The sequence below is a fragment of the Astatotilapia calliptera genome, chromosome 19 (genome assembly GCF_900246225.1).
Source record: "Astatotilapia calliptera chromosome 19, fAstCal1.2, whole genome shotgun sequence".
Classification (NCBI taxonomy): Eukaryota; Metazoa; Chordata; class Actinopteri; order Cichliformes; family Cichlidae; genus Astatotilapia; species Astatotilapia calliptera.
In genome coordinates this window covers 25,095,464-25,123,268 of record NC_039320.1, presented here as the reverse complement: position 1 = coordinate 25,123,268, position 27,805 = coordinate 25,095,464, and the positions used below count along the sequence as shown (strand labels likewise).

Below are 27,805 nucleotides of genomic sequence, written 5' to 3'. Positions count from 1 at the left end.
CTTCTCTCTCAGACCTGCAACAGCACTCAAAGATCATGGATAATAAAAAAGTATTTCAGTGGATATAAACACCTTTTTGCGCACCGGATGGATTGCAGTGCTTGTTTCCCTCCCTCTTATTGGGCTGCTGGAAGTCGTGGCTATTTTACGCACACGTGCGAGCGCTCAGCTTGAATGACTGAATGTCCGGATTAAAAACCCCTTTGGATCTTTTTAGGGGGTACGAGACATATAAAATAGATGGCTGTAAGAATCAAATAGGTTTCCCAGGGAGTGGAATATTTTCTAGGGTACACTTGCAGCCCACATGGCTTTACCAAACTCACCGGGGTCTCCCGAAGCTGGGAAGCCCAACCCCAGCGTCATAGACCTGGGGACATTCTTCGTCGACTCGGACATTATATTTGGGTTTACAAGTCACCTGCTGAAGAGAAAAACAAAGGTAAGAGTTTTCTCAAGGGATGTTTGAAACAAAAGCTATCTCAGAGAGCATGTTCTTGCTGGAGCGCTGTTTGCACAAGTGGGAAACAGTGACGAGCCAGATAAATGATGCGCGCTTGACGGGTCCTGTCCGCTATTCAGGACCGTGAGCAGCACCTCGTAGCATCTGCGATCCCTGTTAACCTCCAGCTTCATTCACTGATTTCAAGAATCTCCAGTTTTGCGTATTAATACTTTCTTCAGCATTTTGCAGCAAATAAAAGTGCCTTAACTTAAATTCTCTTTAACTGCTGTTAAAGTAAACGAGGAAAAATACACCTATAAGGCTTGGTAGACAATTCAGTGACAACTTACCAACATATTTAAATATGACTTATAAGCTGGTGTGGAAAAAATGTTTATTACAAGGTGCGTTGTTTAATTTAAGTCTTAATTTCCTAATAATAAATCTTCCAGTGTCTTTTGACAAGCCCCTTTCAGCCCCGAGAAATGTTGCAGCCGACGATAAAAACATATATTGGAGGTTATATTTACGTTTAAAACGTCACCATTGGCTGATATGACTTGTGCAAAAGAAGTGGACGAGAAAAAAGTGAAATAAATTAAAATCTTTTTATGGGGAGAGAAAAAAGAGAAACCGTTTCTTATGTGCAGGACAGCAGGGCATGTGGCGACTGTCGCTTACATCACCCGCATGAAATATTCAAAGTTTATCAATTAAATATTTAACCGTGGAGAGCCCACCCTCTTCAATTTGAGAGATGGTGTTCTTTATTTCTGACGGAGGATGGCGCCAGAGTAACATCAGCGACAAACATCTCTGCTCCCTGAGAGGCAACAGTTGACGGTGCACCCTGAAAGCGAATAAAGCACAAAATCCTACAAGAAGATTCATATTATCATTATCATTCATGTAAGATGTTGTCTTTGACATTAGTTTAATTAAGCTCCAATTTAGGGTTTTATATAGCCCTACCTACCAAATAACAGACTGGGTACCTTAAAGTGATTAAGGCATCTAGTATTATATTTTTCATATATAATATATATATATATATATTTTTTATCTCTTTATATCTCTTAAGATATTTTTACATTTAATACAGTTGTAAAACGTTAAAACTGTACTCTAGACTATGGCTATTTAAATCCGCGTGTGATAAACTGAAGAGAGCAAGCTGAGAGAGAAACTACTGAGATTTTTAATAAAGAAATAGTGGAAACGTTTTTATGCAATTAAATTAGTATAATATTCGATAATGGTTCACTTCACAGACAACTCGATTGCCGCATGAGCAGGGAAGTTTCTTTATCCCTCCCATTCGGAGAGTAACACCGCCTCCTGCGCACGGCTGAGTGCCCTCCTGTACCAAAACTCCTCCACAACTTTGGAGCTTCATGGGGCGCACTCACAAGTTGCCTTCGCCCAGTCGCCACCGGTCCGGTGCGATGTGACAGATGACTGATAACCTTCAGTCCGGTCTTCGGTGCAGCCTATGGCTCGGTCTCACATTTTTCAGCCACAGTATCCGTGAGTTTCAAGACGTTCTCCTGAAGGTGCAACCTTGAGTTGGGAGAATGAGCTCCTCTTGGGGCAGTTCAGCTTTTGATGGTGGAGACCATGACAACCGCGTGTTCACTGTAAGTGTCTCCCTGCACAGGATTACGTGTAAAAAAACTAATTTGCTTATTCTTAAATACAGTTTGCATTGTTTTTATTTACATCAGCTTTTGTGAGGTGCGCACTTCAGGTGCTCTGTATTCAAACGGGTTGTCAAGGTACAGGCAAAACAGTTTCACCGTCACAGTTGGACGCTTTTTAAGTGCAAACTACTCTTTTTTGAAACCTCAAAAGTTAACCAAACCTTTGCTTGTTCCGAAGGTGGAGGGATGTCCGGGTGGAGACTCTCCCGCGACCCCCAGGAAAAGACTTCACTCCGCGGAGGAAGCGCAATGGAGCAGCCGACCTCCTCCTGAGGGCGCCGGGTCGGTTCCCATCTCCGAGTCGGAGGAGAAGGGAGGCTTTTGCCAAAGTTGCCAGAAGAAAGTCTCAGAGCTGAAGAAACAAGCGCTAGCTCTGGCTGACCAGAATTCACTGAAGGTTGGTGTTATAATTTGTAATCTTTGAAATCTTTTAGCACATTCTGTCGCTCACATTTTAACTTTTTTTGTTTGCATTGAAAAGTACTGTGATCACCCAAGTTGCACTTCTGCTTTACAGTAATTCATGGTAAAATTTTCATAAAAAGCCATCAAGCAAGCAAATTATAGTAACTATTACCACAGAATAGTGATAGGAGCTCTGTAGTGATGCTTGTGTCCACCTGCACCTACTCTTCGCATTGAAACATGAACAGTGAAATTAGATCCAGCTAATGTTTCACCAAGAAAGCTCTCACAGTCCACTTGCAAAGTTGTTTATTGCTATACTTGACTTCAAAATGCTGGCTCTGGAAGTGAAAATGGAAGCTTTTGAGACTTTGAAAGTGGCCTATTGTTTGGCTAAACAATGCTTATCTTTTTATTTTGCTGTTGGGTGTGGGGGGGTCGAAGGGGCTGAAACAAGCAGGCCCCGCTCACGTTGGAGACTGAGGAGGAAGTTAAGTCCCAGTCGACCTTCGCTGTGCATTGAAAGTGTTCCTGTGTTGCTGCTCCCACAATTCCCACCGCTGTTAAATATAGGCCCTGAGACCACTGTTGTTGTGGCGCGCTGGTTTTTGCCCCAGGGTCGGTTCTCCTTTGTTGTACCATTTTAGAGGGAAAGTCTCAAAGTTAGATTGGATTACTGCTCTACAAGGTTCACCCTGAATACGCCTGCACCTGATGTTCATACAGGAACAGAATACATAAGGGAGAAGGAAACATTTGGACAGCACCTGTGCTCCGGTTTGAATCACCTGTATGTGTGGTCTAATCTTTAAAGGTGGTTTTGAGTGTATCAGATCTATAGTCAGGTTTCAGGTTAAGTCCACACATTAGCCAAACCCTAACTATTATTATCTGCCCTGGGAACTGACCTCCCCTTTTTTAGTGTGGGACCCTCCAGCAGTACTTTGTGGCCTTCAACAGGTGCTCTGGGCTGAAGAAAGAGACGAAGACTTCCCCTCTGCCCCGTATTTTGCTCTTGTTGATGGCTAAATTGCGCCTTAATTCCGGGGTGGCAAACAGTGATGGCAGGGTGCTGTTATTGTACCAGCGTTATGGTATAGGTTTCCCCTAGGTGAAGGATAATAAAACCATTGTCTTTGTGAGTTTGAGCTGCTCACCTGTTGGGCCTCATAGGATGGATGCAGTTATGGATGATCGCTTCCAAATTACTTCCTCCATGGAGGGAAGAAGGTCAACACGGTTATTCAGGTGGCCTGCTGGGATACCTGCTAGAGTTCAGCCAGTGTTGTGTCTGCGGCCGTCATGGGAAAAATGAGTGCGGAGACTGTTTACTGAGGTCACACTTCCCCTCCCTCCCCATCCGCCCGCCGTCCCGTTTTTGAGAGGAGGAAGTCAGCTTGGTCCCCAGGCATCCCTCCCCCCCCCTTCTCTGCCGTAGACTTATTGTTTGAATACAGTAGTAGTAGTGAGTAGATAAAAATTCAAGGAAAAGTGTTTGGGTCAAGTGAATGTGCTTTCAGACATGAAGCGACTGGAGGGAAAGCTGACTTTTAACACACATTGAAGTCCAGACAGCTTTTGCATTTTCCTGTTTGGGTCTAAAGGAACAAGAAACTCGGGGAAGTAAAGCCCTTCTCCCCTCCACGCTGTTGTTTATTGTGGCTCTGTGGAGCCCAGTGGTGTAAGTGGACAATTGCAGCAATGCAGTGATGTTTTTGTGCACAGTCCACTTGCTTTGAATGTTCAACAAAGCAGCAGCAGCAACGATTTTTGCATAACATTTACAATGAATTTCTGATTATAACCATTTTATGACATCACGCTAAGGGGGTCAAGCCTAAATTAACTTTTCTGAAATTGGGTCCTCGAGCTACTACCCCTACATTTTAACTGCCTTGACACATTTTATGTTATTCAGAGAGAAGATAATGAAAAGTCTCGTGGAAAAGTGCCCTTTCCTGAAAGGACAGGTAAAAAAAAGAAGAGACACTGACAACCACCAGACTCTATTTAATCAAGGCACTTCAATTGCTTAATTTGCATAATTAAAACCTACAATAATGAATGCCTTGACTAGAGAACAGCAGAGAGTCTGGATTTCCTAATTCTAGCATGCTTATTGTGGCTGGACACAGCAGTTAGGTGAGGTATGCCACAAAGTAAAACGATTGCTTGAATCTCAGTTTCAAAGAAACCTGTTAATTTCTTACTGCAAGCTAAATTAGCCAGCTTTCGGCTAAAGCTTAGCACCATATGGAGAGGTGAGGTATCAATTTCCACCTAGCTTTCAGTAAGAAAGGGACTAAGTGCATCTGCAAAACCATTAAACTATTTTTAAGATCAAATATGAAAACTGTTATTTGCAAATGATGTCTATGACTTTTGTACTTTTACTGATAATATAAATTTTGAGTTGTGGACGTATTTTAAATATTTCCATTTTCCAAACCATTGCACTGAGGTTTCACTGCAGGTCAGTGCTGACAGACAATCATAAATAAAGATGCCTATGAATGTAAAAACCAGCCTTGGACCTTGTGGAGTGCACGAGTGTGCTGACTGCTTAACAGAGAATGTCCTGCGGGCCTGTGAGGGTTTAAAGATTTGGAATTAAGCTGAACTGTTGGTGTTTTTTATTGCAGCCAGGCCTCACCTCTGCCATGAGTGAAGTGAGACACTGACCTCTGCCCCGGCCACCATACAGATCAAAGTATAATGAGCAAGTGAATCAAGTTAAATCTTGCTGATAGAGAGCAAACCACAAGCTAATCAAGAATACAATGCACTGCTGATATATGCACAATGTGTTCCAGCCTATTATGGATAGGGTGAGTGAATGTGACTATGAATGTGGCTGCACAAATTAATTTGAACCACGAGGCCTTTTTGCCAGGTTTTTCATGATGAATTCATAAATTACAGGAACGGTAATTTTCACAAATGACTCACTGGGATTCATGTTTGATTTGTTCCTGCTTTGCTCCTTATTTGACCCTCGATCCATTTAAAATGCAGCCTCGTTAGTGAATCCATATAACTGTCTCGGATCAGGTTTTATTTCCCGAAACACTACAGAAAGGAAATTAATCAACCTTATGTCATCCAACAAATGTTTCCAGGCCAAACAGTCACTGGCATAGCATGTTCTGAGCATGTTTGTCTTTGATTTATGATGACCAGAGATAGGTGAGGCAGAATACACAGCTAAGGATTCAGGAATGATATTTTGCTATTGTGCACAAGCGAGCGTGTGTTTAAAAGTGTCCAAAACATATAGGCGAGAAATGGGTAAATGACTGCAGCTCTGCAGGCCTGGTTCCCGTTACCTCTCCTTTGTTGACTGCCCTCTGACATTTCTGTCACTTCTCTCAGCTTTTATGGTGGGTTAAGGTTTCAAGGAGCTGATCTGTGCAGGAACAAGAGCACACTGCAGCTTCGCTGTAGGAGGGCAGACGACAGAGGACAGAATGAAAACCCAAACTGACGTAGACTTAAAACAGAGCATGGCCATATTATTCTATTCACCTCTAAGCACCTGAGCCCCCGAGGCCCTCGCTGATACGTGTATGTCTGTACCTTTGCGGCTGTTCAGCAGTGTGAGCACTGCAACGGGCCTGGGAGGAGATGAGAGACGAGGCAGGAGAATAGAAGAGACTCTGAGCTGAGCTGTGCTCTTGCTTTATCCCTGCATGCGGTGTGACTTCTGCTTTATGGCATGTGGCTGTATTAAACTGTAGGGCAATAATCTGGTGTCAAGTGGTGCAGAGACCATAGACATCAGTCATGCTGGTACCATGCTGTACTATATATGGGAGCCTCAGCAGCATGCAGTTGTGTACTGCCGTTTTACCCAATCCCCACAGCTTCATTTATCCAGTGCCGGGTGTTGCGGGAATGGCAATACTTTTTCAGTATAGACCGAAATTTGTCTGAGACACCCCGAATTGACAGGCGCCTTTTTCTTTTCTCAGTGGAACAAAGCACAAAGTTAGTACTGTGAGCGCTGCAGGAATTTAATTGCCTTGAAAAAACCTCCTCCAAAAACCTTCATCTCCATTATTTTTCAGCCTGTTATTCATCTTCATCTATACTTCTGAACTGCCCAGTGCTCCCAGAGCCCTTTAAATTTGAACAGTGGAACAACTCTGTCAGTAGTTAAAGGAGTGTAAAGAATTTCTCATTCACTTTCTTGCTTCCAGATTTTCACAGCTGGTCCTGCTTTCAGAGCACTTTTACTGGCCACAAACCTTATTTTTTAACCTCCAGGCAACTCTGGAATGAAGGCCACATCTTCACTGTGTCTGCTGCAGTTTCATTTTACATCTTTAATTTAGTGAGCTGAAAGTGAATTGACCCCAATTGTCGCTGGCCAGTCTGCCACTTATCACAATTGCAAGGGTAAATTGGTATGAGGCAGAGAGCAGAAAATGGGTTCAAGGTGCACAGATTCAACGTCTGAAGGGTCTGGATGGAAAGTGAGCTGCAGTGAGGCTGATGCTCATCACCTTTCATCAGGAGGAGACCGCAGGAATCTGTTGGAGGAGGTTGCGGAATTCTCCACCTGGAACTTCCATTCCTCAAGTCTGCATGTCACTCCTTGCTCAGGGGAGCAAGATGAAACAGGAGCTGACTGAGGCTCCCCAGCAGATGCCCACTAACACACATACACGCATAATGTACGCACACAAGCAGGCACACGCACATATTTGCTTGAATGTGTCCTCCTTCGGCCATCTGGCCCTTTCTGCTGCTACTGCATGCCATTGCAGTGTCTACAGAGAGCCGTGCAGATGTTCCCACAGTTACCTGTCAAGGTGAGCAAAGCTTTTTAGAGCTGTTTAGATGTGGGGATTTACCCTGCTGCTTCCAGTTATCTCTTTCCATCTTAGATCTTCACTGTAAATATACACTCCCAATAAGTGAGCTTTGCATTTAGAAAGAGATAGAAATGTAGACAAGAGCAGCTCTGTCTCACAAGTAGCAGATCACTGTATCTAAACTGAAGTCATTGCTGTCAAGGTATTAGGTCAAATTAAGCAGGCAAGAATAAATCTTGGAACTAAAATTTTATGTCAGTGTTTAATACATTATCTGAATCTTTTTGTTTCTAACCCATCTTCTGTATGAGTAAAAGCAACTACCAGGCTTCTGCAGCTGTAAAATCATTTCATTATCGGCAGGGGAATATGCGTTATTAACAGTAACGAGAGTTAATTTAAAAATCATTGCACGCCTCTATTAACGGCATTTCAGCTGTCATGTTTGAAGGTTTTGGCTGGTCATAGTTTTGTCACTATTTATAAAAGATCACCTTAAATGACTCAAAAAGAGCTTTCTCTGGCTGTGGCATACCTGGAAACCAAGAATCGCAGCACCATCAGTTTTGACCTTTGGTCCTGGCCTCACCAGATAGTCACTTTATTGTCCTAACATGAATCTTGTGTCCTTAATCATGGGCTAATATGCTGACTAAATACAAATTCTCTTTTTTAATAAAAAGCAGGAAACCTCACTTTTCCTGACACTTCTTAATTTATTATCTTGCAAGGAGTTAAAGGTGAATGTGCCCTTCTTATGACTGACATGTTAGATATAAAGCTGCAAACCGTTTGCATCTTGGCATAACACATCACCTGAAAATAGCAGGTGACAAATGAACATGCATCTCATTTATTTTATCTACAAGAAAGGAAAAGTGTAAAAAAATGACAAGGCAATGTTTGACAGGAGTAACAATTTTTAAAAACTGGATAGAATAATAGCTGTTTCCACCTGCTCCAGTCGCTTTGCCAAGCTAACCTGTCTGTAGTGGCATGAGTAATTGAAATTAATGAGAGGGAAACAGAGATGGTCTTTATATCCCAAAAAATGTGAATAAACATATGTCCCCTGGAATCTAAATACTTTGTACTTCTCTGAGTTTTTGATTGGATGTTAATTAAGTGCAGTAATATTTAAAATGTCTGTCAACAGTTGTTCACAGATACATGTTTACTCTACTACGCTAGTATCCCATTTATTTTATGATCAGTCATCTTTACAGGATTAAGCTGAATCAAAGCACCCTGTAATGCTCCGACTGTGACAACACCTATATCCCATGTCGGCTTCTTATTGTTAGTGGGTTTGAAAAATAATTGCCATACATAATAACATGTGTCTGAATGGGTTTGCTGCTATTTGGTGAAGGATCATGTGTTACAATGAGCCAGACTGAAATGAAACAATGGATTTGCAGTCTAGGCTGACAGGCCAATGTGTTACGGCACGGCACAGGTCTGCAGAGCATGAGAACAGAACAACAAAGGCAGAAATGTCAGTGAACAACGAACACGAATGCAACAAGAAGTCTAACCAGTGGGAATTAATCAGTTTGACTTGTTCATTTAGGGTGAGGTGCGCGTGCGTAAATATGAGCGTGAAAAAGAAAATTGCACGTGTGTGTTTGTTTCACGCGCTCTTGGTACTCCTGGCGCTTGGATCCATATGTCATGTTGAAGTGAGATGTACACAATCCGGGCAGACTGCACTCCATTATTGAGTCTGATTCAGAGTATTGGGAGGCAGAAAAAACATAGTTGTTGAGATAAATTTTCAACATGGTACACAGACACTGAGGAGCACTGAGTTGGAGGTAATCTCCTGCTGGCTCCATAAAACGCACTCAATTGACAGAAGGCCTTGTGGTAGCAGACAAATCGCCTGGCTTATAGCAATGTGCTGAAAGAGAATGCCAGCACTGTGTATCCTTGCCAAGATGGATGTGCAGACAGCAAACTCAGGGCTGTTTTGGGCGTGGCTCTCTTGCTGACAGCAAACAGTGGATCAGTTGAGTATGCTGCCTGAGTTAGACTTGACATTGCCTTGTTTGTTTTCCTCTTTGCAAGATGTTAATGGAGCATCTACTTCTCACCTTCCAGTTCATGAAGTTGCCAGTGTGTGGCCTCTTTGGGAATATTTAGCCACTCGAAGAGTTAGATGCTACAGAAGCAAGTGAATAAGAAGCTTAGAGATCACTAATCAGGACGTGTCACTTTACATATTACATTTTTTTTTTTAAAAACGGGTAATTTTTATCCACAATTGGCTTGTTTAGAGAATTTAAAGGAATCCTAAAAGACTCTTCTGCACCTCCAAGCAAAGTAATTACTCTCTGCAACATGCCTGCAATCATGTTTGTTGTTTGGGCAATGTAATATTTCTTTCTTTTTATTCCCAGAGGAGCCCCTGAGTGGCCAAGAGTAGTAAACTGTGGCTGCGGTTTGCAGCTGCTCCGTAAGTGCACCAGTCTGCTGTCATGTCATATTTCCCCATATGTGTCAGAGCAATAGTGTGCATGCATCTCTCTCTGATTCTATTTGTGTTTGTGTAATAGCAGATGGATAGCGATGAGTTGTGGTGTGACTTGTAGATGGCTTGTGTTAACTCATCTCCACCGGACTCCCCAGCTATGCTTTAGGCTATTCTTTATTGTCAGGAGCTCATTCAGATACGTATATAGTGCTCCATAAATCCTGGCGCGGTATATAAAAAAAAGATGCCAGTCAAAGTTCACGCTGCTCATGTTCATTTCACGCTTGAGTGTCCCGCCCCATGTGTGAGGATGAGCGTGGGTATTGATGATGTGTGAATGTGCGTGAAAGTACCAGAGGAAAAAAAGATAGAGATGAAGCACAGTCAGAGTCCCTCCATCCTTTCCAGTTTGCTGCTGAATGCATCCGTCTTTCTGATCTTAACTACTACCAATTTATGATTGCTTTATTACTGTCGGCGTTTTATCTTCACTGGCCTGGTGGTGGTCATGGAGAAGGTAACCATCCAGTAGCATTACTCTAGTACTTGCTGGGGTTAGTTATGATGAGCTTTCTTTACCCCTTGTGTTTTATCACTAGCTTATATATCAGGGTCTAAAATGCCATTAAGCATCTAAGTATTATTATGTATATGAATATCAATAATGTCAGCTTAGCATCAAAGCAGGTAAACCTTCTGTAGTGAGAGGAAGCTAAAGTAAAGAAGAAATGTGTTTCAATTTGGACTTTTCTCTCATTATCAAATGACCTGACTTGGCAATTTGTCTGCTGACATTTGAAAGGAAATGGCATAGCCCTGCGTTCGACAAATGGCATCAAAGTTGCTTTTATTCCAATGGAAAATTGTTGTCGCTGAATTTTTCAACAGGCGGAACAACGAAAAGGTCAATCGCAGCCGTATGGATTTTCATAATGGATTTTCAACTGAAAAAGTCATAAAATAGCTGCGTTGTTTGTCTGTGATTGGCAGCTGAAGTCCTTTTCCTTAGACTTTTATACTTTGGGAAAATGTGAAAAAAAAAGTTTTATTGATTTTGTTTTGTAAAATCGACATTAATATAAGACAATGATGTTTTGCTGCTAGACAAACTCACAAAAGTGTGATTGCAGACCTTTTTTTTAATCTCTTCTCGATGAGCCACGAAAAAATCATAAAAAAGATAAAGAAAAAAGTGCTTGAAATCTGTAGCAGTGTGTTTTGAACAGGCTGCAAAGTGAAAAGAGTAAGAGCTAATGTATAAGCTACAGTGTATCACGATAACAATCACTTTAGAGGTCACTGGTTGGAAAAACAAAAAGAAAATGAAGGGTAATTAGATTTATATTCAGATCAGCAGATATGTACTGTCTTGATAAACTGTGCCACCTCGAGCTTGTCATTACTCCCAAGCAGCAGATGCTCGTGGAGTAAACCTTCCCCTGCCTTTCTCCTATGAACCATCTCTCCCATTAATAGATCCGTCCTTTATGCTTCCCCTCTTGTTACGGCCGCTCTATTTTATGATGTCACTCTCTTTGCTGAAGAGCTCTGGGCTGTTTTATCTCCTTCGTGTGTGTCGAGCACTTAAACTTAAACCTCTCTGTTTACGAGTCCCAAACTGCCTCTCCATCCTCTGCGTTTGCTGCTCAGTATCAGTTCAGTACCACCTATAAAAGCAGAGCCGTCCTAGCTTTTCGGGGAACTTGCCGGGGAGGCCTCACAGTGCAGACTCAAAGGTAAGTGCCCAGCTAACATGCTGATGATGGGCAAAAACCTATGGAGGGACTTGTCATCAAGTGAGTGTTTGTATATGTGTGTAGATTTACCGATAGCATTGTGTCTTTGCCACATTCTCAGTTGACAGCGGCTTCTACCCCTGATTACTGCTCTGAAATCACTTTCATTCAGAGATGCTTTCAGTTTATATTTTGTTCCTACATGCTGTTGTTTTGTTGCCTGAAATTGTCATCATTAACGTGCCGTCTTTTAGGTACTCAGCTGTATTCGCTTTGCCAGTGGCTGTTTTGGCAGTGTTCACTCCCGGTGCCTCTATCAGGCACCTCTAAATCAACATGATAGATGGCAGCTTTTTGTTTACCGCTCTAAATTTATGCATCAAACAAAAAAAACATTGCTGGAATACCTTTGAACATGTCTGTGCAACGCGGAAATGCTGTCCCTCCTCAGATGAAAAGGGGGGAAGCTCCTGGGGAGAGCACCTGCACTTGTAGCCTTGGCAAATTCCTGCCAAGTTTTACTGTTCGAAGCAGGAGTGGATGCTGTAGTTGTGTTTCGCGCTCTGATCCTTTGCTCTGTTCAGCTCAACCCTCCCCTGTGTCTTTCAGGAGATGCAACAAGGAGATCATAAACGCCAGAACTCACAGTGCAGGATCATGCTTTAATATCATTCAAAGTCAGCCAGAGGGCCTGCTAGATGGTGTTAAACACTACATTTTATTGTTTATTTACAGTTTTTGCCATCTTTAGTTTCACATTTAAGCAATCCTGTTTAAGCTATGCTGACCTGACCTCAAACGCATCTCTTTTTACAAATTTAATTTAGCTAGGAATGATAGTTTGAACTTCTCTTTCCATTTTTTCTTTTTCCTGTGCTTTTTCTGACCTCTCTGTACCTGTTCACCACCACGTGAATGCATTCCTTCCTACACAAAATCCACTCCTCTACTCTATTTACATTGCTGCCACACGGTCATTACCACATCTATGTAGCGAGACGGTGCCCTCCTCCTGCTTTTTCTGTCCAGCCACTGAACCCTTAACCTCACTGTCCCACGCTGGGCGTTTATGTCTTCATCCCTTTTGTGCGAGAGGATCTGTTTGGGTCGTGATGTCCAGGAGAGAGGTGAAATTGGGGTACACTTGAACTCCCAAAGAAGCAGTAACATTTGAACTGAATTTGACCTGTGGGACTACACGTGATGTGTCTGTTTTCCTCTCTTTTATGCATTTTCTCTTTTTCAGCTATTGCCAGGCATTCAGGCACACAACGTATGCATATAGAGTTTGGTTCCCACACTAGATTGCAGCAGAAAGTGTTTTATACGTTAGTGGTTATCTTATTAGGGGTGCTGTAAAAGCCCTACAGTAACCATTCAAAGTCATCATGGTGCTATAGCAGTTGAACAATGCTTAATTAGCTCGTAAACAAAGGCTACAGGGGAATCAGAAAGGGCAATCAAAGTGTCCCGTGCCTTTGAGCTTCTCACACCATCAACAAAGCCTTCTCTAATGGCCCCATCACTCCACTTGTTGTGTCTCACCACAGTGTGCTTCCTGACAACATAAAAGGCACACATTCCAAAAAGAGCCTCGGACAGGAGACGCTACTCATCTTCACGCTACTCATCTTCACCTCCCTTTGCCTTCAAAGCTACCCTGCTGACGCCAGTGCCACTCCCCTCCCTACCCTTTCCCCCCCTGCCAGATATTGACATTGCTCCTCTGCTCACGTCCTCCGTGTATGTTTGGTTCCCCGTGGCGACCACCGCAGCTTTCATCTTTCCTCTTTCAGTCTTGTGTCCGTGACTTTGGTGGTCTGTTTTATTGCAGCTCTTTGTGTGACGCTGTGCTGGCACGCCGCTGGGATCCTGTGAGGAAGTGCTCAGCGCACAAAAGACACCGTGCCAGGCTATGGAAAGGTTACTCAGGCTTGATGTAAAGACAGGTGTGAATTTGATGTGTGTGTCAGGTGTGCCCGCGTGAAAGCCCGTGCGTCACGGCGGCCTCATGCTCATGCTCACGCTCGCGCCAGACAGCGAGTGCATGTTTTCCTATGTTCGGACACGAGGCCCTCTAAAGAAAACAGACATTCGCTGCCACACGAGGACAGCACGGCAGCAGGTCGGAGGCAATCTCTGCTTGTTTGTGCGACTATGTTATCATCTCCTGTTTCCTGTCAAAACAGGAAAAGAGAGGGGCGAAAATGGAGGCTTGGAAAGTGCCGCCTTGATGTGTGTTGGCTGGAGGTCCAGCTCTGTCTGACAGTGACCCTCCCGGCCAGGAAAAACAGACCTGTTCTGGGCGTAACCCACAGTGGGGTACTTCAGTGTTATTTTTATCACTTTCGTAAAGCAGGGATGCTTTTCCCAGCTGTTGACACAGGTCTGGGTCATTTTTGTCTCTCAAACAGTGCAGCACAGGAGAGAGGGAGACGTCCCATCTGGTTGTGTCCTTTTGGCTATTAGCCTCACATGATTGTAATGTCTGTTTAAGAAGGGAAATCCTTTTCGACATTCTGTTAATCATGAAAGCGAGATGCTCTTTTTTTGTTTTTTTTGTTTTGGATGATCCCTAGACCTCAATCACAATGGCTTTTTCATCAGGCAGGGCTCGTCAAGTGATTTATCCATCCGTCACACTTATTTGTTAATTCTTTACAAAAGGATGGCCCACACACACGTGCACGCACACACACAGCAACAATGGGTGCATTCCAGCAGATTCACTGTGGTTCAGGCTGCGGCTTACTGCTGATTGCACGGCAGGTAAAAGCTCCAGTGCATGCATCGATATTGCTTAATAAGAAGGTATGGACAGGCGTACTGCACAAACACCTGATTAGGGAGCGAGCTAATTACTGACTGGTGAAAAATGATAATCATCTCTCTCTACTTTGATGAGTCACTATGTAAAACTGAGAGTTGCCGTTGTGGCATTCCAGGAATTGATGGCAGGGCTAAGTTTAGCTCTTTATGGCATTGCTAAAAGCGAAACAGCTCCATGCACAGGAATCCTATTGTTACACCGAGTGGGTTTTTCTGCTTTTGTTTTCCTGCAATTTGTGTGCACGATCAGGCCAGTCTAACCACAATAATTCTTTAAGTTATACATGAAGGATTGACCCACTAGGAGTGCTTCCTTATTGAAAAAAAGACACACAAAACATCAGTAGCGCCCTTGTCACGTCACATCTGGATCAGCGGCGGCCGTCTGCCCCTGTCTCCGAGACCCAGATTAAGATGTGGCGTGCGCTCGCTGGCTGGGGTCGATGTCATCAGCAGTGGGGGTCGGAGTTCATTTGTCTTTCTTGACAGACCTTCAGGTGGTGTTCCAGTGCTTTGGCAGGAGGCCACACCAATGCTGACCTCCATGAGTCGCGCAATTAGTTACCCTTTGACCCCTCAGCCCTGCAATCAAACCCCGAGCATGGACCGGGCATGCTTCTGCATCCCCAGACCCACTTATGTGGGAGCGTGTGTTTCTGTGTGTTTGTAGCTCAAGCACACACTGACGTAACATCTGATTCAGTCTTAAATGATGTAATTGCCAAGTCCCACTGTTTCAGTGTACTTCACAAAATGAAAATAAACTTGCATGAATTTGCACCATGAGTGTATTGACTCTTTTGCATTCTCCTCGATTCATAAATATTTTCATTTTTCAATGGAAACGGATGAAAAAGGGTCAGATACATTCATTCTGCCATAGACAGTATAACACCTCTCACCTCGCTTAGTGTCTTTGGAAACAGACGGACTCAGATCTATGCCATTGTGCCCTTGAGCCAAAAATACGCAGACTGTGCCGACTCTCCCACTGTTTCTTTAAGAATCGTGAGTGTCTCACTCTAGCTGAATTCCAAAGCTTTTACTGAGATTTGCAGTGTTGTGACATTACATACAAAAAACACCCCTAAAAATGTGAAGAGCACAATTTTAGAGACATAGTGAGAATTCAACAAAGTCCCCAGCAACTCAAAAGTTTATCCACTGATTTCATTATGTGAAGTGACAGCAGCGATATCCTTGTCCGCCCATGCTGACATCCCAGACATGATGATAAGGACAGTTTTGTAACTTGTTTTGTCCCTGGTTATGCAGACAAAAGGCTAGATTGGCACCAAGCTAAGCCATTCAGTCCAGACAATTTCAGGAGAATCATTTTGGCATTATGTGAACTTCAAACATACCACACAGCAAAAGATTCTCTGTGTTTGATGTGGTCCTACTAACTTGAATTACTGCATTTGGTTTAGGTAAGGGGTGACACCTGTGTAGATGATGCAGGAGGCAGGACACACGATGCCCTCTTATTGCTGTGAATTCTCGGGAAATTTACCTGCACTGTTCATGCGTGGGCACAATCTTGTGTTATGGTGTCCTAAGACATTTACATTCACTTCCAATGTTTAGTAAATTAGGCTGCAACACATGTGTGAAAATAGCTTGTGTAATACTTTCAAATAGCTTCACTATTTCCTGCATCTACAAGTCTTGTTTCAATTTAACTTCATTGCATCTCAAAGGATTACAGAGTTCATCTTAACATAATGTTAAATCTGTGTTTTGACTCAAACGGATGCTATAAAATTGACAAAAAGGTTGAAAAATAGTTTAAAATTGCCTTTCACTTCAACTCGTCCTCACCGTCTCATTTTAATATTAAGTGAAGCTGCCGGAGTAGCTTAGTGTTGTAGGCCATAAGGCCATTTGCAGGATGCTATTGTTCCTGAAAAACAAAGTGGCAAAATGTGCATGTGAAAGAATTTTGATAAGCTAAGCATTTTCGAGGCTTGTGAATGAAAATCCTTCAGACTCAATAAGTGGATTAGTATGTGCTACGCTCCTCCGAGATAGTTCCGCCTACCTCCTTATCTTGCTGCGATTCAACTGAATGTGTCTAGACATCTCAATTAGCAAGAACCCCCCCCCCCAAAAAAAACAACAAAACAAAACAGATACTGGTTAGTGCTTATCTTTGTGTTTTCTTCTATCAGTGCTCTCACCAATGTCTAGTTTGGTGTCTAGTTCTCATAAACACACATCAGTTTCCCATTAACACACCACTTCCTGTCTGAAAGCCCTGCGCTGATGTTTAAATTTCTATTATTAGCGATGATTGTGCTCTCTGAGAAGTCATTGGCATGGTAATGACATCTTTCATGATAAATTAGTATTCCCCCCCTCTCTCTCTGTGCCATACCTACACGAGGCTGTTGCGCCAGACTGATTCCGCCTCTCGCATCTCTGCTGCTCCATTGTTCTGCCGACACACAGCAGTTTCGTGAAAACACAAAGCGTGTCACTCTCTGAGATAATGCTCTGCAGACTGGGAGCGGATGGGACAGGAATGCTTAGCACTGCTCACCTTGGCTCAGGATTTGTTCTTCAGCGAGGCAAAAATGTCGGCCTCACCTTTAGCTCTTTTTATACTCCCTGCACATTTGTGATGTTAATCGGTTAGCCTGTTGCTCACATAATCCTGCACTGGCTGAGAATTTAGATATCTGCCAAATGCAAAAGTGCCACGCTCATCAGTAACCAGTTACTGTGGCTCAATACAAAGATACAGAGTCCGTCTATGAGGAGACAGAGAGGGGGAGGGAGACCGAAACTCACAAACACTCAGGAACGGAAAAATGAATAATAATTATCCACATGGCAGCTTGCCAGCATAATTACTGTACAGTCCGTTCTAAGGGGAAAGTGGGCAGAATTATTGTTGGAGGATGCTCAACATTTCACCTTGTCATCACTCCCCGTCACTTTCTTTTTATATCACTAGGAGTATGTATAGCTTTGCATTTTCTCCAAAGAGGAGGGACGAACTATTGCAATGAGGACATAAGATGAGGTGCAGAGATCCATATGTTATACCTCATGAACTCTAAATGGGCTGCTTGGCATGAAAAAACTACTTAAATGTTGATCTGAAAATGATTAATTTTAATTATGTTGTTGATGTTTAGTCCCAGAGTTTTTCCATTATGCGATCTGGAGGATGTTGATCAAATGCTGTGTGCAATTACTTCTGTTTGAGCATGAGCAACTCCCTTTGCATTTTTTCTTTGATAATTAACTACTCATATGCGCACTCCACGCGTCTGGCTGTTCACTGCTGTCACACTTTACCCCTCCGATGGAGATTAGTTGCCGTGAGCTTTTAGCAGAGGTTTGTTTTTCTCTCTAAATAAACTGCGGGGACCTGGGAGTGCTCGTTTTCCAGTCGAAATGAAAATGTTCCCCCCGTACAACATAACTGCAGCGACTGCAGCTCTCTTGGTGTGACAGTTCAGACAGAGGAGAAGCAGGTGGCTGTCATCGCTGCGTTTAGACTGAAAAAATGTTTAGAAAAAAAAGCATTTTGAAGTGAAGTACAAGTGAAGTAGCGGTTTGGACTGTTGGAGAGAACTATTGTATCAGGATCATGTGCTCTGTGGTGAGAGTTTAGAGTAGGTACTTGGACAAAAATAGATCTTACAACGAGCTTTAGTGGACCGTTAGGAATACTGATTACAAGTTCAGACCTGCACACTGTTGAGGACTTTACAAATGCATGGAATAAATTCAGATTTCCACTCTTTTTTAAATGTATAAGAGTTATATGCCTCATGCTGTAAGCTACTGGATAATGTGGGCCTTTTAGCATTTTTCTCAACATCTTAGTTACAAGAATTAAATATAAAGCAGATAAGCATCGATTATACAGTGTATAAGTGTATTCAGTATATAAAACAAAGATTTGCTATTGGAGGCAGTGGGATATTCCTTCCTATGCATTTTCCTTTTTTATATACTTTTATATACTTTTCATTATCCCTGCACTCTGTGTAGCTGCCAGACTATTTTAACCCTCTTCCCCTCCCTCTAATCTCACCTTCCTCCCTTCTGTCCTTGCTTTCACCTGCAGTTTACAGCAACACCTGGCTTCTGCCTTTACAGCTTGCCTGTTGAATTTTTCATTACACACTCATTTTGGCAAGTCTGGTTGGGGGAAAAGAGGAACTACCTTGAGAGCATCTCTGAGCCAAAAAAATCAGCCATTTTAATTAGAAGTGCACAATGGCTTGTGCAGGTATACGTAAACACAATTCACTGCGTCTCTGGCGAGGACAGCATAGCAAGCAGCCCTGCTGCCGCCGCCGCCGCCGCCAGACAGCCTCTGCTGTAGCACTGGGCAGGGGAGTGAGAAATATAATGTTTTATCCTGCTAAATTGAAAAATACTTTTTCCACGAATGTGAAACCTTCAGAGGTCGATGTTGTTCTGTCTGTGCACTCAGCACTCAAATCAGTTGCCGCTGAGTTTAAGCAGTGATCGTTCACTACCGGATGTCTTATGGAGACCTGTTAAAGTCTCTCACTGCAGCGCTGCTGAATTCAGTTTGACCCTCCCCGGCACTCTGACCCTGGCCAAAGCTGATGAAAGCTTGACGGATCTTGGACAGTGAAGGCTGCCCTGTGTCCACAGAGGAGAGAGGAAGAAAAAGATGTTGGAAAGGGGGCGGCGAGGGAGAATGAAGTCTGTCCAAACAGTCTGAAAGGGGCTTGTTTTCTTTATGTGCGTGAGTGAACAGGAAAAGGTAATTAACTGGCCAAGTGGCGAAAGGCTGGAGTGATGGATGGGTGTGGTGTAAAGAGACACACAAGGGGCAGCAAATATAGACACACACACACACACACATCAACGGACGGTTTTCACCCATTTCTCCTTCATATGTAAAGACGGGGTTAGTGAACCTTTTATGATATTACACGTCTATAAATGGGACGAACATATGGAGGAGTGACATATCATTATATGGCATCATTAATGGTTACAGGGTGGTTTGGAACACACAGTCATGAATGATTACATCTCACTCTATCTGTTTTTAACCTCTGGATCAATGTGTGGTCCTTTTTATTACTGATTGACAGCGACATCTGGTTTTCTGGATGACAGAGAATCTGTCGGATGCGATCTAGTGTACAATGAGCTGTAACGTGCTCCGAGTAATCCCCAAGCAAAGGAAGAAATCCACCCAGACCTCCACGATCTCAAAAAACTGCATTTTATAGGCTATCTTGTGTGCTCGTTCCAGTGGCAGATTATTTGCCATCTTGGGTCCGTTCATCAAAGAGTCTATCTCTGTGATATTGTGGACAGGTGGTGCTGAAAGTGTCACTAAGGGGGAAAGCCTATTTGCATTTTCTGTTAGCAGTGCACTGACGGTTCAAGGCAGGAAAGGATTAAATCACACAGGGCAGGCAGACTGACATCAGCCTCTTCCTCACATAAGCTCTTCTTGAACAGATGTGCAATACAGGAAATTTTGGCTGCACTGAAGATCAAAAATTGGATGCACTTTTCAAAACAAGGTAATCTGTTTTATATCAATAGGGAGACATTTGTTCATTGTAATTTTGTTTTTGGCATTGTTATAAGCAGTTTTTCATCATGATAGCTGGAGAATTATGTAAAGCTATCTTTTTTTTCTCAGTAGAATACAAGAATGAAACGACTTTTTGCAACATCACGTTTAAAAGATCGTAATTTAGAACATGAATAATCCCGGACTTACAAGATATCTTAATTGGTATTCATTCCTTTGGCATTTTACATTAATAAAACCACAAGGCGTTCTTGTGATTTATAGAAGTTATTCAGCTTAAAATATGGGATAATCCCACGAGAGTAGGAGGCAAAGAGAAAGAGGAGCAGTGAGACCCCGGCTTCGGAAAGGCAAGAGCAGAATCGATTTTGTAACCGCATCTCTCACAAAAAGCTTAAACTCAGATAATGAGATATGTGCCTAAATGTAGCCGCGCTTAGACAAAAGCCAGATTTCGCATGAGAAATGCTGGAGATCCACCAGAGATATTTCATCATCATTTCATGGAATCCTATTGTGCTCCAATAAAATCCCAGAAGAGCGGCTGAAAAATGAAGCATTCAGAGTTTTTCACACAGCCACAGAGGATGAATGACTTCATTACTGTATTGGTGTATGCTTTTTGTGTGTGTGTCTGAGGTGGTATTATCAGGTAGGTAATGACAGTGTACTTTTGTTGCTGGAGATACTGTTGCCTTGTTTGGGGGAAAAGCCTTATTACAGGTTTGTTTAATCTTGTCGAGTCAGCAGACGGGGACAAACATCTGTTTGATGTGATTTGTTGAACCGTCCCATTTTGTGTTCTACCAAAGGCGTTCCCACAGAGTTAAATAGCATGCTAGTGTGACATCCTGAGTCATTGTCTTCTCTGCCTCCGAGCAGGCAGTGGTTAAATTTAATGGTCTGTATCCTAGATATGCTGTGGCACTAAAAGCTCTACCTGATATCTAATCAGAGTCGCTGGCCTTCCGGGTCTCCGCTCCTTCAGGGGATGTGAGTAGAGTCGTAGAAGTGGAGGTGGTGGGGATAGTTGAGAAGGAGCGGAGGGGAGGGCGAGAAAGGGATTACACCACTGTGGTTGCTTTTATCCTGGGAATGTAATCTGCCTTAATGCCCAGTGCTCACTCGGGGCAAGGCCAGCAGCTGTGCTCGTTTTTCTCCGACATGGCTGTCAGATTTAGCCGTGCTACCTGTGGGAAAGTGGGCTTGGTGGAAGCTCTCGTCCTCAACCTGGGATCTGAAGTGGGCTCCTGCGGTTTATTGGGGGGGCAATCTGTTTCAGGAGGCCATGTGTGGTTTAGGTCAACACTATCTCAGGCTGGGTAAACAGACGTGGCTCTGTCACATCCTTACAGAGCAGGAGAGGAAGGGAAAGTCAGGAGTTGAAAGGGCATTAGATTTGGCAGCTGCTGTGTGGTCTTGATTTTACAAGAAAGTCAGTAGGAAGTACTTAAGAATTGTGATGTGTAAATAGGACTGGTGCCGGTGAGAGGACAGATATAAAGCAGCACGACATTGTACTGACTCGTATTTAGGAATGCTTCCAGTGTTCACAGGATAATAAAATAAAAACCTGAAAGAACAAGGTAGAAATCTTAAACTGAATTTAAGAGTTAACCTGGCAGGTCTTTCAGTTTAATGGATGCTTGAGGTGAGCACACAAAGGACTTAGGAGTAGTGAATGACTTCACAGATGTTACGAGTATTAAAGCAAATCACCGACAGCAGAATGCCACCGAGTGCTGGCAGCTCTAAAACTGTTCAGATATGAGCTGACCGGCAGCTGGCTGTCGAATGTCAGAACTTTCCACTTTATTTTTTCCGTCATCGATACATGTTGGTACAATTTTGCTTTGTTTTTATTCTGCTGGAGCTGCAGAGGGTCACGGGGCGCTTTTATGTCTGGGAAATATCTGTTGAGCTCAACTGGAATAGAAAATATAGTTTCCCAGAGTATTTTACTTTCAATGGAGCGTGCCTAAAAGTGTCTCGGCTAGCGAGGGGCCTCATGCATTTCAAATCACTGTGACCTTCCCTTGATTTGAGTCAGCCTGCAATATCTGGCCTCAGCGCTCCACATGAGAAGCACATCAGAGACCGAATGCGGAAACTGTTAGATGGCAGTTTTCCTTTGTCTGGTTAGAGTGAAGGCGCTCTGACAAGGCAAGGTAAATGAGGTGTGATTTGAGGAAAAACCTATGTGTGACTTTGACCAGTTCTGCTTCTACCCTGAGGACACACAGGAGTGAAATCATGCACATCTTTCTCCCTGTCGCCTCATCCATAAGTGGTTACGGCTGAGCTTGTTTCCATCAGCCTCTGGGCATGGGATGTCTGTGATGACACTCTCCATCAACCCAGAGAGCTAGTCAGCCGGGTGGCTCATCGCTCCTGCTGCTGCTACCCTGCTTTTCATCACAGTTAGTGTGAGGGACAAAGACAAACTTATGTCTCTAAGGGCTGTGAAAGGTTGAATCCACAAGCAGGGCTTCTCTCTAGTGTGCTCACCACAGCTCCTTTCCATAATAAGGCTGCAGCATCTGTCCCCAGAGTTTAATAAAGATCCATGCTGTCAGGCAGTAAACCAACACAGCCACCCACAAGCCTCCGGGCAAGGGCCGCAACCCTGGCCTACCTCCTCCCACTCCTCACTGTCTTTTTATCCTTGCTTGTGCTGCTTAATTTTTCAGTGGACAGGCCTTGGGTTGAAAAACCAAAACCGTCTCCCACAGTAACAATGGCCAAGAGGTAACAGCCCCAAAGTAGCTTCCATGCCTCTTCTCCAACCAGAATGATTTGAGCGTTTGAGTTGTGTTGATGCAGAGCGTTGCAGACTTCTCTGCAGCAGCGCTACTCCTCGCTGCCAGTTGCACCCGTCAGTAATAGATCAAATGGATAATAAAAGAAACAATATGGCTTTGGGGGTGGGTGCGCTCATGTATCATACATTTCATGTTTTCTCTGATATCCTTATCCACAAGCTCTCACACTGCTTAAATGTGAAGGTACAAACCTGTAGGTGAAATATTTCGATGCCTAACTATGGCCACTTTTCAGCTGACTTGAGATATTTTTACATCCAAACCTGAATTCTGATCTGTGTGTGAAATATGTACCACATAAATATGGATTTGTCCTTGTGTTTCCACCTACCCACATCATTCTCTTCCATATACCCATCATCATCAACCTCATAAGCTTTCTGGCCCTGACCCTTTATTCACTCCAACGAGCATACGTAAAGCTTACAGACAGCTTTACAGGAGAAGCCTGCTCTCTAACCTCCAGAATCCTAACTGAATAGCAGATGTGCTCAGCTTTGTGTGTCCTTTTATTAGCTCCCCTAAATCAACACCTAACAATGCACGCTGAGAGAGAGAGAGATGGGTAGGGGGTGGTGTTGATTTCTTCGATGTACCAGCACCCTGAGGTGGGTAAGGAGTGGTCGAAAGGTAAAAGGGTTAAGGGGTGGAGTTGGTTTGTTATGACTTTGGTTCAATTTCCTGTCTAAGAAGCGTATACATGAACCCAGACTAGACTGTGGAAACGGCAGCCAGCGGTGCTTTCATATTTCACTCCAATTTGTCGTAGACCGTTTGATCTTATTTCAGCAGAACTGTCCTGTCTTGTGCATAAATATCCTGTCTGAGCATAACAGCCGGGATTGTTCACGTGTCAGGATCAAAGAGCATTAGATATCATTTTTAAAGCTCTATCCTATTTCATATATCTTAAGCTTCTCACATTTAAATCCTTTTCTCATTGGGATGTACAACAGCCATTTGATAGACAGCTGATCAACCATAGACAGTTGTCACCCCAGAGTTCTCATTTAGAGTCGGATTTATGGGATTTTCTACATTCTGACTGCATTTCTTAGTTGTGCTTGTGTCCTGCCCACATTTGTCCATGTGCAAAGTAAGCAGCCAATATAGCAGATCATTAACCAGAATGGTTCTCTTGCATGATTGTGCTTTAGGTAAAGAATAAAGCAAAGAATAGATTGAGCATGACTTAAACTATATTGCTTTTTGTGTCTTTATGAGATGAGAGGAAATATATGGCAGAAAAGAGTCTGTTTTTATTTGTAAGGCTGCAGAAGGTTGCCTTGGAACGTTGCGTGATCATACTATTAATGCTGTTTGCAGGGAAAGGTAATCTAAAAGTCTGTGTATTGAGTGGCTTTCATAGGGAGGAGATTTAGAGTCCCTCTGCCTGCCTCTTTGGTCTCTGGGCCCATCTTGGGTTAGCTGTATTAAGTGGCACTGCATTAGAGCAGCGGATTGTTGTTTCCCCGCAGCTTCACTCCTCCTGATCACCTCGGAGGTTCTAAGGAGCAAAGGTCTCATAAACATTTATGTAGGGGCTGTGAGCTTCTGTCTTAGGCCACTACTCCTCTGGGCAGAATCCTATAGTGCCTCTTTATGCCTCTTAAGAGACTCTCTCTAGTTCTGTGTGTGTAGGTGTGTGTGTATATTTCTGTGAAGGTTAGTTTCACTAAAACAGACAGAAAGTTATATTCTTTCCCCTCCTATGCCTTTACTTATGATAGGTCTGTATGCTTCCAGCTTCCCAGAGAGTAGGTTGTCATATGTTTTCACAATGGGACACTTATTATATGTAAATTTTATAGCTTTAGGCGCAGAGTCCCCAAGGCTGTTTTATACTTTTGTTAGTTCTTGCAAACAGCGATGGAAACCCTAGGAAGCCTTCTTAGAGAGGAAGTGAGAGGACAAAGCTCTACTGGACACCATCGCTAAAAGCAGTAATAAGCTGAAGTCTGTGTGGTGTTCTCTTTTAAAACTGCAAAAAGTAAATAGCAGCCACATTTCACTTGTGCTTTTTTAATGCGAGGAATGTCTCTGTGGGATGCTCGGCTAACCCCTCTGAGCATTGTAGAGTGCTGCAGGGATAATGTCTTTATTTTTCAGGCCAACGTGTTAACAAATACTTTCTCTGGGACAAGTATAAACTTCAGAATTCAAATATTTGACTTTGAATTCATGTTGAGAATCAAGAATGTGAAAGTGCGTAGAGCTGATGCATTATTTCATGCATCTAACAAGTCTTTAACAAGTAGAAAATGTTAACTAATTTCTCAGTTTAGCACTAATTTCTGCAAACTCTACTTCATGTCTGATTTATTTTGGGGGGGGGGATCAGCAGTTTTAAGTTGCATGCAGGCTGCGCATCTAAACTAGAAGGGAACTTGCAGAGGGTGTAATCCTCCACCAAAGGTTGATGCCTTATCTTGCAGTTTTAAAGGTGATTTGGATAAGCAGCACAATTTAATGGGTTCTTCCTTTCCCCATGCTGTGTCTGTTCATCAAGTCTCAGGAAATTCAGCCTGGTAGTATTTGTGTAGCCCTAATCTCGCTGACAGAGAAACAAACAAATGGTACTGAAAACACACCTCTACCGTAGCCCTCTGCACTGAGGCCACTCAGAACAAACAATCATCCAAGAGAGGGAGTCGGCAAAAGCTCAGTAAGGGTCTCAGAGGGCAGTCAGGGACCACATTGCTAGCAGACCACTGACACCACAGTAAATACATATATACAAAAAATTGTAATGTGGTTATGCTTTGGAAAAAACATGTTTCCTTCAAAGTGTTTCTGTTCCGAATGCTGTGCTTTGAGCTAAAGTGCATTTCTTGTTTTTCTCTGCAGGACCCCGGGTATGCAACCTTCCTGTTCGAGCAGCTCCAAACTCCTGGGAATCATGAACCTGGATGCTGCCAAGTTTGCTCTACACCTCTCCACCAACTGAGGCAGGAGGCCTTGCAGACACTCCATGCTCCTGTCTTGGCCTTCAGCTCCAACATGGCTGCCTTGCCCAAAACATCTTTTATACCACAGCCTTCTAGATTCACTGTGTCGTCCTCCAGCATCCAAACAAAACAAGTCTCGAAAAGTCAGCCCTCTCCCCACTCTGTCCTGCCAGTAGGGGAGCGCCATGGGGTACCAAGCTGGTCCCAGAACGCAGCTAGCACTTCAGGGCCAAAGACCAGTGTCCAGGTGACAGTGGCAGGAGGGCAGCTCCCTGGATCTCTGAGCACCGTCACAATCCAAGCCCAGCAGTACCTCGAGGGCATGTGGAGCATATCCAGGGTCAACAACTTTCTCCCTCAACCCAAGTTGGTATGTGTTCACTTTGACCTTTTTTCTTCCTCATGCAACTAGCATTTAAAAGCAACTTTAGAAATAGTACATACCGTTAGAAGAGATGAAGCCCTGTGGGAAATTTGTGTCGTAGAACTGGAGCGCTGACCTCTTATTTCTCAGAAGTCACAGAGCCTGAGCGATCTAATGTCAGAGGTCATCTGAACACTAAACTCCTGACCTCTTCCTCAAGGGCATTTTAAATTATCACAACACAGCGTCACCATAGCTCCTCTCTCGTTTTAGCTAATCAGCGCTTTAATCTGTTTTGTTTATGCATGGAAGACATGCAGCAAACAAAACAGTTTCAGGAGCTTTACCTTAAAAGGTAAATGCTGAGGTTTCTATGTGCACGTTGCCAGGTATTTTGTGGTAAGCAATACGAGGGCATCTTTCTGTGATGACAACCTAAGTGACAAACCTCTGTGACATTCTACACCAGGCGGGTTCAGTGTACAAAGCATACAGCATGTGCTAACATCATCTAGTCCAGGGGTAGGCAACCTTTTTGATGACAAGTGCTATCTAAAATTTCCTCAGAAGTCAATGTGCCATATAATTGCATTAGCAATAAATTTAATAATGCTCTATATTAACAGTTACTGCGCTGAGCGGAGAGCTCCTGAAGCATTTGAAGTGTCGGAATGTGGAAATTTCAACATCGCTTGAAAAAACAGAGCTAGCAACGTCCCTCTCACCAGTAGGCTAAGTGATTTTTAGCCAATTACAAGTTGAATCTGGTAGTTGGGGTTGTTAGCTAAGATACCGTCATTAAGAACCAGTACAACTAACGTGTCTATGCGAGCTAATTTGCGATGCGCACCGCTGGCCCGGCCATTTATTTTTTAATGCACCTTCTCAGATTAATTTACTGCGTGTCGTGCACAGGGCTGGACTGGGACAAAAAATCGGCCCGGGCATTTTGATTAGAGACCGGCCCACCAGGTATTACAGGAAAATCCATAAAGCCTTTGAATGAAAACAAACGCTGTTGTGACAGTGATGTACAGTCTTGTTGGTATATATACGATTTCTATACGTTTTACATCAGGTAAAAACTTTGGTTGTAAGATTCAGATTATTATTTTAAATGAGAATAAGAAAGTATTTCTTTGTGCCCCCCTCTCCCTGTTAATGCCCTACCTGGCCCCCTGGCAAAACTTTGCTAGATCCGCCCCTGCACAGTTACCAGCTGTCAGCTACATAGAAAGGGATCCTGGTGTTATTTGTCTCTCAGAAACAGATCATAACTTCCCTTCAACTCATTCATGTCACCTAAAAGATAAACCTGTTTCTCCATCACAACTCTGATGATTCAGTAAGGGCATCTCCTGGTTTCATCTTCATGTTTCCCTCTCACCACATATCCAAACCAAGGGCGTAGATTTGGTTTTGGCATTGGTGGGGACAGATGATTCAACCATCGAACCCTGCCCTGTTTCTTTTTTGTTTCCTTTTTGTCTTTGCTTCTTGATAAAAAAGGAGAAATATACTTGCCTACATATCCTATTCTGCATGCTTTTAAACCATTTAAAATCACAATTCATAGTTTTATATGTGAATTATATAATGTTAAATTACTATTAAACAAATGACTGACTAAGTATTTTAGAGTTTAGTTCACTTCAGGCATATTTCATATAAATCAGGTATCATACAAACATAAAAATAGCTTCAAATACAGTCAT

General features: G+C 43.1%; 1 protein-coding gene across 2 annotated transcripts in view; it reads left to right on the top strand.

Moving 5' to 3' along the window:
* The window catches only part of kif26ab (kinesin family member 26Ab), a 69,691-nt gene continuing 41,886 nt past the window's right edge, over positions 1-27,805 (top strand). Inside the window, exons 1-3 of one of the 2 annotated variants that reach the window (XM_026151645.1) lie at positions 1-442; positions 2,324-2,542; positions 25,626-26,096. In XM_026151645.1, the coding sequence (XP_026007430.1) occupies positions 308-442; positions 2,324-2,542; positions 25,626-26,096 (825 nt within the window). In that variant the 5' untranslated portion in view covers positions 1-307. Of the gene's footprint in view, positions 443-1,810; positions 2,083-2,323; positions 2,543-25,625; positions 26,097-27,805 lie in introns of those variants that run through there. The other variant, XM_026151646.1, reaches the window with a different exon arrangement.